The sequence below is a fragment of the Pelodiscus sinensis genome, chromosome 5 (assembly GCF_052426305.1).
Source record: "Pelodiscus sinensis isolate ZL-2025 chromosome 5, ASM5242630v1, whole genome shotgun sequence".
Classification (NCBI taxonomy): Eukaryota; Metazoa; Chordata; order Testudines; family Trionychidae; genus Pelodiscus; species Pelodiscus sinensis.
In genome coordinates this window covers 60,573,632-60,590,743 of record NC_143056.1, presented here as the reverse complement: position 1 = coordinate 60,590,743, position 17,112 = coordinate 60,573,632, and the positions used below count along the sequence as shown (strand labels likewise).

General features: G+C 39.3%; 1 protein-coding gene across 1 annotated transcript in view; it reads left to right on the top strand.

Moving 5' to 3' along the window:
- The window catches only part of FSIP1 (fibrous sheath interacting protein 1), a 195,800-nt gene that overhangs the window by 164,773 nt on the left and 13,915 nt on the right, over positions 1-17,112 (top strand). The window contains exon 11 of the mRNA XM_089778464.1: positions 14,710-15,256. Within this exon, the coding sequence (XP_089634590.1) occupies positions 14,710-15,256 (547 nt within the window). The remainder of the gene's footprint in view (positions 1-14,709; positions 15,257-17,112) is intronic.

Genomic DNA, 17,112 nt, shown 5'->3' with positions numbered 1-17,112 from the left:
CAATATGCAGGAAGATATTTTTAATTGGACCCGTGATAATTAGGAGTTGGATTCAAAGTACACTGGGGGAAAAAAGTAAAGATTCCTTTTGACTTCAGGAAGTTTTGGTTCAGGCTCTAGACATATGACTTTACTAGCAGGAGGATTTGAAAAACAAAAAGTTAAAAAACATTTTAAAAATATCAGTAGAACATTCCTGAAAGAGCTGTTTTATGATCATTAAAAAATATTGTGAGTATGGCTTTGGGGTTCTTGCATATTAATAGTCTTACCATGAGAAGATAATTGCAGCCTTCACTGTGGAATGGCTACCATCCTCAATAATAACACATATACATACATGCACATATTATCTGTGATGATGATTTACATGTGCAGAATTGCTTGTGATCCAGGATTCTCACCAGAAGTCCACTTAAGCATGTAAAACTATGTAAAGATCAGGTAGTCTTTAAACATTGCTCTGGCATGGAGATTATTTTGTTGTAAATTAAAGACTACAGCCAGTGAACTATAGTACTGCTGGTTATTTGTTGTTAGTTGTAATATTATTTTGTTTATGAAACACAGAAATACTATAGTGGTTGGGTATCTTATACAAATTTTATGTACGTTATTCCTTAATGGTATAATTATTTGCTTTCAAACCAATATCTAGCAGTTTGTACTTTTCTTAACCTTAATAGAAGTAGGAGTTTAACTCCTAATATGTCACCCCTTCAGTGGGATGATTTGGATCTGATTGTATCCTATGCAGTTCCTATGTTTTTAATTAGAAAAATAAAATAGAGACTTTGGTTAACATTGACATAACTAAAAAATGAGGTAGGTTATCACTATCAGACGTAGCTCTTTGTTGATAGTGTCAGAAATCGCAGTTTCATGTTTGTCAGTGCTTTTGACTTTAAACAAAAGCAAAGGGTTTGATCTTGCAAAGTGCTGATGGGTTTGGCCTGATCAAATAAAGCAACTAAGCACTTAAAATTAACCATATGCCTAGGTATAGTGTTGGGTCAGAGTCAGAGTGCCCTGCATCCTTGTGAGATTGATACCTTCAGTAGAAGACTGTGTTCATTGTCTGTCCAGGTTTCAGTTCACAAAAATCCTATTGTAGCAGGGACAGTTGGGATTAACCTTGGGAAAAGGGATTTCGATTAACTGATTGATGGACTGTCTGACAATGATTTTTTACATGTAACATAGATTTAAGTAAGAAAAGGAAAGTGAAATTAGTGTTTTGATTTTCTTTTGGTCTATAAATTGTAGAGAAAACTTGATGTAACACGTGTATTTATTTTTAGGCCTCTTCTTTCTGTGTAGAAATTGATTTTAGGTTTGTTTGTTTTTTAATTTATGCCTATTAAAATAAGGCTGATTTTGTTTATTTGAACATAAGTTAATGTTGAACTTACTTTAAAGCAGAAATAGAAGTGATAGAAAATAAAAGTGATTTTATTAAGTACAGATAGTAGGATGTAAGTGATTGCAAGTGAAAACAGGTAGAGCAAAGTGAATTACAAAATTAAAATAACAAGAAATGCATAGCTAGTTCTTACGGACACTGAAGTTTATTATAGACTCACCCTAAAACTGTTCTTATTTTGGCTAAACCTCTAAGCCAGGAAAGATCTTTTTTCCTTGGAGTTTCCAGTTCATTCTCTTGGGAGTGACATGCCAGCCAAAGACAAAGGGACAGTTCTCCTCCCATTGTTCTATAGATTCCACTTTGGGCTGAAACTTGGAGTTCTCTCCCCTACCTTCTATGGAAAATTACCTGGTCTGACCCGACCAGTTGGAGTGATCATATGTCTTCCTGAGACCAACCACTGCTTAGACTCAAAGGACAAAAGAGGCTGTTTAGAAGTAATTGCCCAGACTTTGAGGGAAACACCCTTAATGGCTTTCATTTGCACTTTTTAAACCATAAACCATTCTATACTCTATATTTCTAACTTTATATGCACCAAAATAAGATATACAGATCTAGCCGATTGTGACATTAAAATTGACAGGTTACTTGAGGTATTTTGTCCAAAGCATTTTTGAGTTATGCATATACGTATCTGTAAGCCATTTTCATAAACCATTGGGGGCGTGAAATCATCAATCCCAGTCATTCATAATCATTCATGTTTAATAATAAACAGTCTCCATTTGTTTCTGCATGCAATGTATTAGATTAAACAAAAGTAGCTTAATGAATGGTGTTGACTGACAAATATGTGTGATGTATGGCATTGTCTGGCTGCTGATAGGGCATGTTGGTGTGAGATACTAAATGGAAAGTTAAAGAGAGCAAGGATTGCCTTGTCAGTGATTTGGCACAGTTATGCACTTAAAATGCTATTTATTATTTAGTAAATAAATATATAAAACTTCTAAATGATACCTGTGCTGAAATGTCAAAAGCCAGACTTTCAGTAAGTTACTGCATTCTTCTAATGGGTTCCTTTCAGTGGGAAGGGAGAAGATTATTTCAGAACAGATTACAAACCATATATTTAACATTGCATTATAGTTAAAATACATTCCCAATAACCTTAAGGAATCAAACTGAATAACTTCAGAGACATAGTCACAGCAGTTAACTTGTACTACCTCCAAAGTGAACAAGAAAAATATATCATATCACAAAACAAAAAGACTTAAATATTCCTTTGTGTCTTTTTCTAATATAGAAAATGCATTTAGAAGTCTGTTTCCATTATTATATAGAAATTGAAAACATTCCTAATGCTTTGAACTTGTAAGTCCAGAGTCACAACAGGTCTGTACACAAAATAAGTACAAGTATGCATTCCTACCACATGTAGTAAGATTTATCCTATAGACCAATTCCACTGAGGAATTCAGTTGAACACAAAAGACCCTCAGGTAGAGAAAGGCAACTGGGGCAGGCGAAATAGCTACATGCATAAATACATTCCTTCTGGAAAGGTCATTAACAGGCATCCAGGTCTCCAGGCGAGGAATTAGTTTCTTGGACCATTAGCAGTAAAAAGCCAAACAATTGAATGGAATTCAGTGCCCTATTAAAAAATTAGCAAGAAATTGGAGTTTTTCTAATTAAGGATCCAGACTTCACAGATCATTTTCCTTTGTCTAGTTTGTGGTTTCTATATTCTAAATGATATGAATAGGATGTATGTATATGTTATTAAAATAATATCTCTGTAAGTGTCTTGTCTATTTAATGAGGCCTTGTAAATATATTACAGTGAGGACAATGAAGGCTTACAACTAGAATTTAGTGTCATCCTAAAAATTTACTGTTGATTCTAAGTTTTGAGCCTCATAAAAGGCATAATTAACCATAAAATAATTAATTTGTTTGACATATACATATATTATATCGTATCAACTTTTTATATAATCCCAGATATTAAAGTGCTTATGTGGTTTTCATATAGGCTGTGTCTAGACTGCAGGGTTTTTTCGAAAAAGTAGCCTTTTTTCGAAAAAACTTCACCTGAGTCTAGACTATAGCCGCGTTCTTTCGAAATTAAATCGAAAGAACGCAGCTTTTCTTTCGACAGCGGTACTCCTCATTTCACAAGGAAGAGCGCCTTTTTATGAAAGTGCTCTTTCGAAAAAAGGCGTTCTTGAATGCAAACAGGGCTTTTTCGAAAGAGAGCATCCAGACTGTCTGGATGCTCTCTTTCGAAAAAGCGGCTCACTTTTTCGAAAGAAGAGGTTGCAGTCTAGATGCTCTTTTTCAAAAGAATCTTTCGAAAAAGCCTCTTTCGAACGAGGCTTGCAGTCTAGACGTAGCCATATACACATAAGTATATTCCTGTAATTTCCCTCGGTTATTCAGACTTCTCTAAATAGAATTTCTAAAGCCAGTGCTTGAATGGCCACTAAGCAATGTCTTTGCTCTGATTTCAGTACTGACCTTCTGTCTCATAGTTGTGAGAAGATGACTTGGGGTAATTGTCTGGCTATGCCAGAAGAAGAACAGGAAGGACTAGATGTGGCTTTTATTGGGCCAGGACTTTATTTTTAAATATCTGGGAGTGCTCAATGGGTAAAATTGTACAGTTCAGGAAACTTCATAATAATTTCCATATACTCATGGGCTGCCATCAGCTCTCTCCCACCACTTTCCGTTTCCATTCTGATCCCAGCCAACTTGTTGCCTAGATATTCTCACCCTCTCCCTCTCTTTGGAGATTTAAGGGGGACATAAAGAGGGAGGAATTAACTCCACTGCTGTTATCTTCCTTTCCAAATGCAAACAGATGGACATCATACCTAAGGGTGAAAAACCCATTACAATCTACATGTCCCACGGATTACAGCCAGAGATTATTTCACACTCTTGCAAAAAAACTAAAGAATCACCTATGGAACAAACAGAAAAAAATCAAGGAGGAGCTCTCAGCATTAGAAACTATCATAAAAAACCAGGATCTCCCATTCCAGATACTCTCGATTCATCCAACAACATTTTCAACCTATCTAACTACTCTCTTAGCCCAGCAGAGGAATCTGTCCTATTTCACAGACTCTCCTTCTGCCCCCACTACCTCTATGAATATGATTCAGTTCTGTGGTGATCTGGAATCCTATTTTCACTGCCTCCACCTGAAGGAATATTTCCAATACTCTAATGTACAGCACACTGACCTTGTTGCTCCCTCCTGCCAATACCACAAGAGGAAGGCCTCTATGTGGACCCCCACTAATGGTTGTAACAAAAGTCTTGATTCCTACATCAACTGCTTCCGCACATGTGCTCAAGCTGACATTGTCAACAAACAACAACATATAACATATAACCTCAGTTATACAGAATGCAATGCTATACATAGCCTCAAAAACAATCCTAACATAATCAAAGAGGTTGACAAAGGAGGCGCTGTAGTCATCATGAACAGGACAGATTATGAACAGGAATCAACCAGATAATTCACCAATACCAGATACTACAAGCTCTCTCCTGTGATCCCACTAAAGAATACCAACGAAAACTGAAAAAACTGCTCATGAAGTTCCCTGATGCTACTCAGGAACGAATTTACACTAACATCCCCCCTAATCCCTGACCAGGAGCTTTCTATCTGCTACCCAAGATGCACAAACCTGGAAATTCCAGGCGACCCATCATCTCAAGCATTGGCATACTTACAACAGGATTATCTGGCTATATCAACTCCTTCCTCAGACCCTATGCTACCAGTACCCCCCAGCTACCTCCGTGACACAACTGACTTCCTGAGGAAACTTCAAAACATCAGTAATCTACCTGAAAATATCATCCTGGCCACTATGGATGTAGAAGCCCTTTATACCAACATTCCACATGAAGATGGATTACAGCCATCAGAAACACCATCCCCAATGACAACACTGCACACTTAGTTACAGAACTCTGTGACTTTGTCCTCACTCAAAACTACTTCCAATTCAGAGACAATTTGTATCTCCAAGTCAGCGGCACAGCCATGGGCACCTGCATGGCACCACAATATGCCAACATCTTTATAGCTGACCTTGAACAATTTTTCCTCATCTCTCGTCTCCTAACATCCCTACTTTACTTATGCTACATCGATGACATTTTCATCATATGGACCCACAGGAAAGAGACTCTTGAAGGATTTCACAAGGATTTCAACAACTTCCACCCCCCATCAACCTCAGCCTGGATCAGTCCACACGGGAAATCTACTTCCTGGATACTACAGTATAATTAAAAAATGGACAAATCTCTACCACCCTATACCGGAAACCCACTGACCGCTACACTTACCTTCATGCCTCCAGCTCCAATTCCAGACACATTTTTCAATCTATTGTATAAAGCCAAGCCCTAACATACAACCGGATTTGCTCCGATCCCACAGACAGAGACAAACACCTACAGGATCTTTATAGAGCATTCCTAAAACTGAAATACCCACCTGGAGAAGTGAAAAAACAAATTGACAGAGCCAAAAAAGTACCCAGACATGAACTACTCCAAGACAGACCCAAAAGAGAAAATAACAGAATTCCACTTGTCCACCTATGGTCCACAACTCAAACCTCTCCAATGCATTATCCATAATCTACAACCTATCTTGGAAAATGATTCCTCACTGTGAGAGGCCTTGGGGGAAATGCCTATTCTCACTTACAGACAATACCCCAACCTGGAACGTATTCTTTCCAATAACCATGCTACATAGCTACATCATAAATATCCAGGAACTCATCACTGCAATCAGCCACGGTGCCAACTCTGCCCACATATCTATACAAGCGAACTCATTACTGGAGCCAACCACATAAGACACCAAATCAGAGGCTCATTCAACTGCACATCCAGTAATTTAATTTATGCCTTCAAATGCCAGCAATGCCCCACTGCAATGTATATTGGAAAAACTGGGCAGTCCTTACGTGAAAGAATTAATGGACACAAATCAGATATCCGTAAAGGGAACATACAAAAGCCTGTGGGGGCACACTTTAATCTCCCTGGGCATGCATTAACAGATCTTCAAGTGGCTGTTTTGTTACAAACCAACTACAGGAGCCAAATACACAGGAAAGAATTAGAGCTTCAGGTCATTTGCAAGTTCAATTCTCACACCTCTGGATTAAACAAAGATACTGGATGATTAGGTCATTACCTACCTATCAAACAATGAGGGCAACAATGGTTCTGTGTCTTTGAAGTATCTCATGATACCATCTAGATGTTTCATCAGTCTTTAAGGGTTTGACCCTTTGTTGTTTGCTAATTAATGTTTCTTATCTGCCCCCTTTGACTATCTAGTCTTTAGGTGCTTATAGACTCTGCTTTTCCTTGATATATTTTTTACCCACTGCCTTTTCTTGTTCCCCCTTCCCAATTTTCCCTTCTTCTACTCCCCCTCCCATTTCCCCTCTTTAATTTGGTCCTAGACATCCAATATTCTGGTCATCTGAAGAAGTGGGCTGTGTCCATGAAAGCTCATGATACTATCTACATGTTTTGTTAGTCTATAAAGTGTTACCAGACTACTTGTTGTTTTTTCAGTTTACCTGTACAGACTAACTTAGCTACCTCCTGAAGCATCATCTTTAATGTTCGCCAAAAATATGTCATCTCCCCAGTCGGGTAGGTGAGCCCCATTACCCTTGAATAACTATGCCCCAATAAACTATGCTCAGATGAAAAATTATTATTCCCCTTTGACCTCCTATAAATTAGGCTACTATCCTATTCATGTACCTCTTAGTCATGTGCACATTACCAAACTCAAGGATGATTGTAAAACTAATGCTATGTGAGCCTATTGTAGCCCCTTCTGTTCACTACCCAGTATGAGGTTATTCTACATAGGAGAAGTCTTGTAACTTTTTACACAACTTTGGGAGACTATGCCTGAGGCTCTTTTGTGAGCTCTGTATAGTGTGTCAGTTGTGTGTTCACTTTAGACCACATTCACTTAGACAAACCACTAGGAACAGGCTTTATTCTAAAGAACATAGAACAGGATTACAGTTTAACAGCCTCCTCTCTGCTTGCAGCCTATGTGCTCCCTGGTAGGGCAGTGCTGAAACCCTCTGGGAGAGCAGAGGGTAACATCCTAGCAGGATCCAAGAAGTTCTTCCAACATACCACAGTTTATAGTCCACCGTTTGAAGTTCCCAGGACTTCTCATGAAGCACACTGGACATTGGGCTACACTATTTAGGAGCTTTAAAATGTACACAATCACTCTAAAATCATTGAAATGTAGGGCTGGAAGGGATCAAAAAGCTGTCAAATCCAGTTCCCTGAACTGAGATCGGACCAAACATCCTATAGACATCATCCTGTTTATTTCTCTGAATGCTGGCTTTTTTTTCTTTGTCCAGGAACAGTTTCTCACATAGAAGATTTAACACGTCAAGACTGTCTTAAACCTTTCCTGACGTATCTTCTCTCTTGTTCTATTTTTTTGTTGGCAACCTAATACAAATACTCCTTGGTAGGAAGTTTCGGTAGTGAACACACAGCTTGATTTTAGATGAATAATTAGAGAATTGAGTTACTCATGCAAGTCTTTGTTTTTAGTTTTTGAATATTTTGGTAGAAAATATTCCCATTTCTCTATGCTTTTTGAAACCTGCAGCCAGCTACAAAAGCAAATCCTCAAAATTGCAAGCATTCATTTGTAGATTAATATTTTTATAACTCAAGATCAGACTTCAAGAGACCCAAAATCCAGAAACCCTCGCACCTGAATAAATGAAATGGCCAAGAGTAACTCAGCCCCTCTTCTATTAGGCAGGAAACCAACATCTTTTAAAAATTAATTTATGTGGGTTTTAAAAAAAATACTCATTGCACTTCTGTGCCTTCTTCATATTACTTCATAATCTGTTAATTATGCAATAGATTATTCAGAATCTGTTCTTCATTTACCAAAAAACTTATTGTAGCTCAAAAACACTCATAAATATTTTCTTTGCTATGGGAACAAGTAATAATATGAAATCAAACCCTGTGAAAAGAGAAATACAGATAAACTTTGTCAAAAGACTGCTGTTTAACTGAATTTGTCAGTCTTTCAATAAAAATAATGTACTCTGAATAGACATATATAAATAATGCCAGATTAAATGAAGGTAGCCCTTTAGGGCCAAGTCTTCAAAATCTAACGGTCAACATGTACAAAAGGAAATATGCATTAACAATTTAACGAACATATTGGTATAGGCAGATCAGATAATGATACACAATAATAATAATAGGAACCGATACTACAAGTGTTGTTTTACATGTAGAAAGAATATTTACATACAGAGTAGAGAAGTATGCAATGGGAAAGTGGAAAATGTGCTTGTGGACCCAGATCTTCAATGGTATTTTTAGCACCTAATTTCCATTGATATTAATTGGATTTAGGTTCCTAAATATATTTGAGAATCTGGGCTGTAGCTTATCATTTACATGTGTGATTACCAGTTTTGTATACAAAACATAGGTGCACATTTCTAAAAATCTGAAGAACCTTGTATATTAAAGTGTTTATTTTAAACTGATAAGGTGTTACTCCTTACGTTAATATTTACATACTTCTGCAGATTGTCATGTAATCACTAAAAGTAATTCCCATATAAGTGGCACTGTGGATTAAAAAGACAGAAATAATATATAGTCTATAGTTATATTGTGTTGTCAACATAGTCTGAAATCACTATACAGGGAGTCCCCGGGTTACATCAATCCAACTTACGTTGGATCCCTAGTTACAAACGGGGGGGGGGGGGGCGCAGCTAGTGCGGGGTACCTCCCCCACTGTCGCCGCCTCCGGCGGCATGGGGGGCGCTTCCCCCCAGCAGACCAGGGAGACACGGAGCGGCTTTTCTTGCCGCAGAGGACGCGGGTCTTCTGGGGGGAACAAGACACCAGCCAAAAGGGGCACCCCAGAGCAGAAAAATTAATTTCCTAAGGAACAGCAGGAGCAGCAGGCAATGAGACCCATTGTGTTCCAGTCCCTACCTTGGGAGCAACAGCTCTTTCCCTCTTCAGCACTAGAGCTGCAAGTATTTTGTTAGCGTCATGTGAAATTAACAAGTCCCTTCCAGCCTGACAGAGGTGAAGCTGAAAAATTACCCAGTGGTGTGGGTGGGCAAGAATGGGGAGGAGCAGGACAGAAGGGAAGAGGGGATAAGCCACAACCCCACACCCTGGCTGGAGCGGAGCAGAGTAAGCCCCGAGGGGATGGGTCTGGTTGCAAAGTGGGTGAGTGGACAATGAGGGCACACCTGTGGCTAAACTCCTGTTCCCAACACAGAATTTTTCTTTAAAATTAATCCTGTGGATAAATTCACACACACACTTCACAGGAAGGGATTTCCATTTTCTGCTCAGCAGAATACAACAACAGCTTTGATTGTATCAATATTTCACTGTGCTCTCCAATGACTATTGATTACACTTAATACCCATTTCACTGAACCATCTGTAGCAAATTCTATTTGGAACAGTAATATGCATTGAATAAACTTTTTTTAGTTATAAAAAACAAAGATTCTGACTATTAAATGAATAACTGGTACCCCAAAAGCTACCCCAATTCAGGTACCCCAAAAGGAAGATTTGGAAATAGCATGAAACACTGAAACTTATGATCAATTTTTAATTAAAATATCAACCAAAAAAACCTTCATATCAAAACAGTATGGCTGTGTCTATATTGGCACCTTTTTCCGGAAAAGGGATGCTAATGAGACCAGTTAGAATTGCAAATGCCACGGGGGATTTAAATATCCCCCGCGGCATTTGCATGAACATGGCTGTCGCTTTTTTCCAGCTCGGGGCTTTGCCGGAGAAAAGCGCCAGTCTAGACGGGATCTTTCGGAAAATAAAGCCTTTTCCGGAAGATCCCTTATTCCTCTTAAATTCATGATTTCAGGATGAGGGGGAACGTAGTGTCTGTGAGGTAATGACATAGGGGTGATAATAGGGGAAGTTTCTGTGAGTTAATGACATTATGAGTGATAATTGGGGAAGCTATCTTTGTAATGGGTGAGATAATTAGAGTCTTTGTTTAAACCTATACATAAAGTATCAAATTTAAGCATGTATTACAATTCTATTGAAGTCTGGAGTTAAAGTCTCTTTGAAGCAATATGCATGTTTTAAGGTTATTGAGGGAATGGTCAGTCTGGCTGAAATGGCAAGCAACAGCTTTCTCTCTGTGAGAGAGTCTTATGTCTGTTTTGTGTGCATTGATTCTTTGGCGAAGTGTCTGAGACGTTTGTCCAATGTACATAGCAGACAGACACTTTAGGCACATGATGGCATAAATTCCCCACTCTATTCTAAAATTTGATTTGTCAATATCACATGCGTTCATTTTTTTGATTGTATCACTTTGGTATATATGGTTGTGCCAATTTTCTTCTACATATTGATCTGAGGAAGTGGGTCTGGCGCACGAAAGCTCATCACCTAATAAACCATCTTGTTAGTCTTTAAAGTGCTACATAGTTCTATCTTTTGTTTCAGCTAGACCAGACTAACACGGCTGCATCTCTATCATTAGATGAGAGTTTACCTATGCACAGCCTTGACATCCATCTCTGAGACCCTTCTAATTCTGCTAACTCCTTTCAGAAATGGGACCAATTGAATACAATATTCGGAGTGAGGGCATATGGTTGAATTATATAATGTTATTATAATTTTACTTACTATTTATCATCCTCTGGGCTGGACTTTTGCATAATTACTATGCATTAACACCCAGCAGATTTCTAAATAAGACTTTGCAAGTATTAATACTCTAGATTAGTTCTAAAACATTGCATAATCTTTATGTTCCTTTTTAGTATGTTAATATATTGTAAATCCATGTGTACAAATTGTACCTCAAATTGAATGACTGTTGCTTTCATCAATATTTGTTCTGACATCTTTAGATTGCAACACAGTTTTGCATGATGAATTTCCTGATTCTTTTTTTTTTTTTGTATAATGTTTACTTTATAGATTAGCTATCAAGATTTTTTTACCTCTGTTATCAGTTTGGGATCTTAAATGGTCTTTTGTTCTTTTAAAAGTATTTTCCCAAGGCATCATCATTGCTGTTGAGTCTGTGCACCCTTGCAATTGAACTCAACTCATGCTACCTATTATTCAGTAGCTGATGGTGGCTTGATAATGCAGGCTTTTCCACATCCTTTTTATCTATTTGATATTTCAAAGAACACTGAGATTCAAAGGACACTAAGATTTGAAAAAACACTCATTGTAGAGTGATGACTGGAAGTGACCCAGATCTCTAACTTGTTGATTTTATAGAGTCAACTTGAAACTTTTAATACCTGAAACATATTTAACAAAGAAGTATTCATTTCTCTTTGACTGAAGACTGTTCCCATTCATAAACATGAATGAGCAGTTTTAACAATATCTCTTTGGGTTATATCTCGTCTCATCAGTGTCATGTTAGGTCAGTACTTAGATAAGAGTTCTGCAGAAAAAAACATGATACTACAGGAAATGGTGGTGATGCTGGTGGGTGGCACTGTACTCTGAGTCAGTGTTGGATCAATGATCCTATATGGTTCATGGTGTTGGAGGTTTTGTAGTGGGCCAGATCTCCAGGGAGTATAAATTGGTGTAGCTGTATTGAAATCATTAGTTGATTATCTGACCCATCATGTTTGGATGTCAGGTAAAACTGAGGCCCTCATTACCGTAAAATCTCGAGTATAATGCGGACCTATGTATAATGCGCATCTGCCTTTTAAACGTCAGAATTCTTGAATAAACTAAACTCTTATCTATAATGTGCACCCCCATTATATTCGAGATTTTACAGTATACTATTTGCCCCCATATTCCTCCTGCTAATTCTTCTAACACCATATAAGCAATTCCAAAGCACAATAAATCTACAAGGTCAGATTAGGAAGCTCCTCACAACTCAAAGGCACAACTGCAAACACAAACCGAGCTTGCACCTGCCTGGGGAGCATCCCCTGCCCAGCTGCCGGACCCGTCCCATCTCCCCTCCGCCCCTCCTCCCCCCACCGCCCAACTCGTGCCTGCCGAGGGTGAGTTTAAAACTTAAACAAAAAACCTCCTATAGATAATGTGCACCCCGCCTTTGATGCTAAAAAAATGGGGGAAAAGTGTGCATTATACTCAAGATTTTACGGTAATTGTGATCTGAAAAATAAACAGTATACTTTTTGTAAAAGTAACATTGTTACCCCTAGAACTCTTGCCAAATTGCTCTTTGAATATCTTCACTTTAGCTGCCTAATAAACTCCCTGTAGTTTCAGCAGGAAAAGATAACTTCCTTCATTACCTGCATTACACCATTGTGTGGCATTGCTCTGCTCTGTTCATAGAGGAGCATTGAAGGTTTTTGCATCATAAACTCTATCTAGCAAAACTGCCTCCACATTGTTAGTATAAGATATAGACAAAAAAAGGGATACATGGCTGTCAGAGCTTCAAATATATAACCCGAATACCAGGGATCTTTCAGCTATGTATTCTGTTTTTCTTGATAACTGAAGGAGAATAGAGCCCTGAAATGAACAAGAAAATACTATATTTTATAAAGTCACTAAACTATTTAACATACCATAAACAACTATGCTTTTATCTTTAAAAACTACACGGGGGCCATGCCCCCTGCTCACTACACTCACCACCTCCTCTGTCTGTGGGGGTGGGCAAGCCCGGCTTTTGCCCTGGCTGCCGGGGTGGGGAGGGTCAGGATCCATACCAGACCCAGCCACTGGGCAGGGAAGGGCAGGGGACCACATCAGCCCTGGCCTCTTGGCCCCCACTGCCAGCCACTGGGTCCTCTCACCCCCTCCCCTTCACAGCTGCAGCCAGCCCCAGCCTCTCGGGGCCCCCATCCCTCTGCCCAGCCTCCCCGCCAGGTTCTCAGCTCCCCCCCCCCCATCACTGCAGCCAGCCCTGGCCTCTTCCTGACACCCTCATCCCTCTCCCCAGCCTCTTGCCCCCACATTTTCCTCCCCTGCTGCAGCCAGTCCCAGCCTCTCGTGCCTCCCACTCCCACCATCGCAGCGAGCCCTAGCCTCCGGATTCCCTCCCCCACAGCTGCAGCCAGCCCCAGCCTCTCAGCGTCCCTCTGGTTACAGGAGGAAGGCCGGGGCTGAGCCAGGGTGTAGCGGGGATGGCACACTGGGGCTGCCGCGTGCCTGGCTCTTCAGCCTGGAACTTCCCCCTCTCCCCATCCCACAAGATTAGTGTGCCAGCACTGGCTTCCTGTGGGGATGGGGGGAGAGAAAACCCTGAGGCTTCACATTGGATTCGGATCACGGAGAAGTGCATATGCTGCTATGGGGAGGGCCAGGGGCCCTCTGTGCTCAGCAGTGTGCACACTTCTCTGTGAGCTGAATCCAGCGCAGAGCCTTGGGGTTTTCTCCTCCACCCCCACCTCGCAAGAAGACAGCTCTGGTGCGCTAATCTTGTGGAGCAGGAGGCAGAGACAAGGTTCGAGGTTGGAACTCCAAGTAGGTGGTGGCTCAAGTAGCTGGAGGCAGAGGTTCCCCCCTGGTCCTTGGAGTGTTGGGTCCACCAGCGCAATGAGGAGCTGTTGCTGCCGCCCTGTGGCTGTCATGCAGAAGTGCCAGGGGCCAGTGGTGAGTCCAAGGGGCACCCCGGGGGAAAGAAGAACCCTGAGTCATGGCCACTTCTTCCCCTTCTGGGAACTCTGTTGAGGCTGGAGGCCGGGGGGGGGGGGGGGAGAGGGAAGAACATAATGTCGTCACTCTGTCACCCTACCGGAAAGGAGTTTTTTTTAATAAATAGAAAGTAATGAAGTCTTGTGTGAGACTGTAGGTGAAATGAAAGGCCTTTCCATTAAGTGCCTGGTGTACATCAGGCCGCTAACTTAGACTCATAGACTCATAGACTTTAAGGTCAGAAGGGACCATTATGATCATCTAGTCTGACCCCCCGCACAGTGCAGGCCACAGAATCTCGCCCACCCCTCTTAGAATAATAACTTGCAGAATCTGATCTAACTGTGTTGTACTCTGTGGAAAGGTTTACATGTAGTTTATTTACTATGCTCACCCACTTATCTTATTTACATACAAGCATATTTAAACTCAGTATAGCCACAAGACCACTAGCATTAATGTTCAAGAATCCTATTCATTCTTTTGTGTCTTCTAAACTCTTTTGGGGGGGTGTAGTTTTATTAATAGTTATAATTTGATAAGAAGAAATTCTTGCTTATTTTTTCCAGCCTGAAGAACTACCTTGTCTCTCTGAAGGGCAGCTTGTGACTCTTCTGGAAGAATGCAAGCAGTTCCAAAGAACAATAAGTAATGTTACCATGCCAGAATCACAGGAATCTCTTTCTGATGGAATAAATCTCTCTTGTTACACAGCTCAAGACTCCACCCTGCTCTCCAGCTCCACTCTTTCCAAACAGTTAGATGAAGCTGGTAGCATGAGGATGTTAACAGCTCAGGAGAGGGCTGGAATCGAAAATAAAAGTGTATGTGAAAGTGCAGAGAGTGAAATCTCTGGCTACTATCTAAGTAAAGCACTGGCCATTAGTCATTTATCAAAGGGTTCTCTGCCCCAAATAGAAGAACCTGGTGACCTAGAAAGTTCACAGGAGATGGAGAATAAGAGTAATACTGAAGGTTACTTTATGTCAAGAGCACTCACTGCAAAAACATTGAAAAAACCTTCTTTTTTGGATGAACTATTTGATTGCATCAGCATGAACAATGAACTATCCACAGAGGCTGACATTCCCAGCATACCATTGCAGACCAGAGGAGGTGAGGCTTTTAACAATAATTTAGAAAAGGCTTTTTGATTAAGATGAACAAAAGAAGCAAATTCTCACCAAAGGTATTCACTAATGCACTACAGTTATGTGGTGGGGCAAGAAAGTACTTTTATAAAGCATAAAGCTATTCCAAAAATAACACATGCAAATTGTTTTTCAAAATTCTTGCTTTGATGAAATTGCCCCCCAAATTAATAGTCTTATGAAACAGGAGGAGCTGAAAGCTCATGCTGTCATATGGGGTATTATTCATAAAGTCAAAATGGCTAAGAATTTAAACATTGAATGGTAACAGATTGCAAAACCCAGTGAGGATTCAGTCTGCTTACATTCTGAAAAAAAAGAGCCTCAATCCTGCTTGTAGCAGTTTCTATCAGTTCAGAGTAACAGTCCCGGAATCTTATTATTTTTATAGTATTGATTGTAATTAATACTGTTAACTGGAAAATAATGCTAGAAAAAGATAGAACATTTTTTATGATAGAAAATTCTGTTATTTCTTTTTTTCATTTTGAACTTCATTTCTGTTTCTGGAGGACCGATATTCTCATGTTAATTCACATGAATCCCAAGATATGTCTGTTGAGTTGTTTCTCTGATATAAGCTCCATACTTAAAAAATAAAATAAAATAAAAATATATTGTAATTTAAATATCAGAAAATCAGAATTGCTTACAGCACTTTAACCCTTATGTTGACAAAATGCATGTGGCATAAACATATACTAACTATACATATTTATGTTCTACGTTTTTGTTGTTGTTTATGTTCAGTAAAGAGAGACTTATACACATCACCTAGTGCGCAATTAAATAGAGAATATATATTACTATAAAACTTGGTGTGTCCACATATTTCTAATCTCTTTTATGCAAATGTAAAACATTTGTTCTTTGATAATTAAAACAAATCCACATGTAGATGTTTAACCTAATAGCTGTGTGAGTCACTCTTCCTTTTTTAAAAAAAGAATTTGTGTTCTAATAAATCAACTTGGCACATAGCTATGCATCAATGCGAGCTAAAAAGTTACATTGGATTGGTAAAACACTGGTAATATTACTGAGTTTGTGATAAATTAAGATAGTTTGATTATATGATAATTTAACAGAATTCTCTTTAATTTACTATATTAGAGCTCATTGTTTACTAACTTATTGTCATGATATACCCAATTACTTCCAAATTTGGAATCCAGTACCCTTTTTATTAGCGCATATAATACTTGATATAATCAAACTATCTCAATTTAGCACCATCTCACCTCCTTATTAGAGTAGCATTTTTGAGCTCTGATTATTATGATTGCTTTGATTGCATATTGTTCTGTTTCCCCCATTCTGTAAAAAAGATGCCTTGCGTTAGGTGGGGTGATAACAGCCTATCAGGAACAAGGAGGTAAGCAGGACTGTCAGTAACTGAACCTGCAGAGTTAAAATCTTGCTCACCACACTCAAGTCTTATTTTTACAACCTCATTCTGGGAGCATGGAGAAGCAACTCTGCATTATCTTTCTTCTCTTTTCTTCTCAAAAGAAATGTGATAATGATAGGCATATGGATAACTGAGAGAAGAGGTCAGAGAAGGATGAGAGATGATGAGCCAGGAAGCAAATAAGAACAGAATTCAGACACAAAGATGAGCATGATTTGTTGGCTAAGAGACACATAGCTTTTTGTAAAGAAATATTGTTCCACATCAGTTTTTCAGAATTCTTTAAGGGGTCCAACAAACATGTGGCAAGAGTGATCCAGTTGATAAAGTGTACTTGGTCTTTCAGAAAGCCTTTGATAAGGTCCATCACTGAAAAGGCTGTTAAGCAGTCATGGGACAAGAGAGCTGGT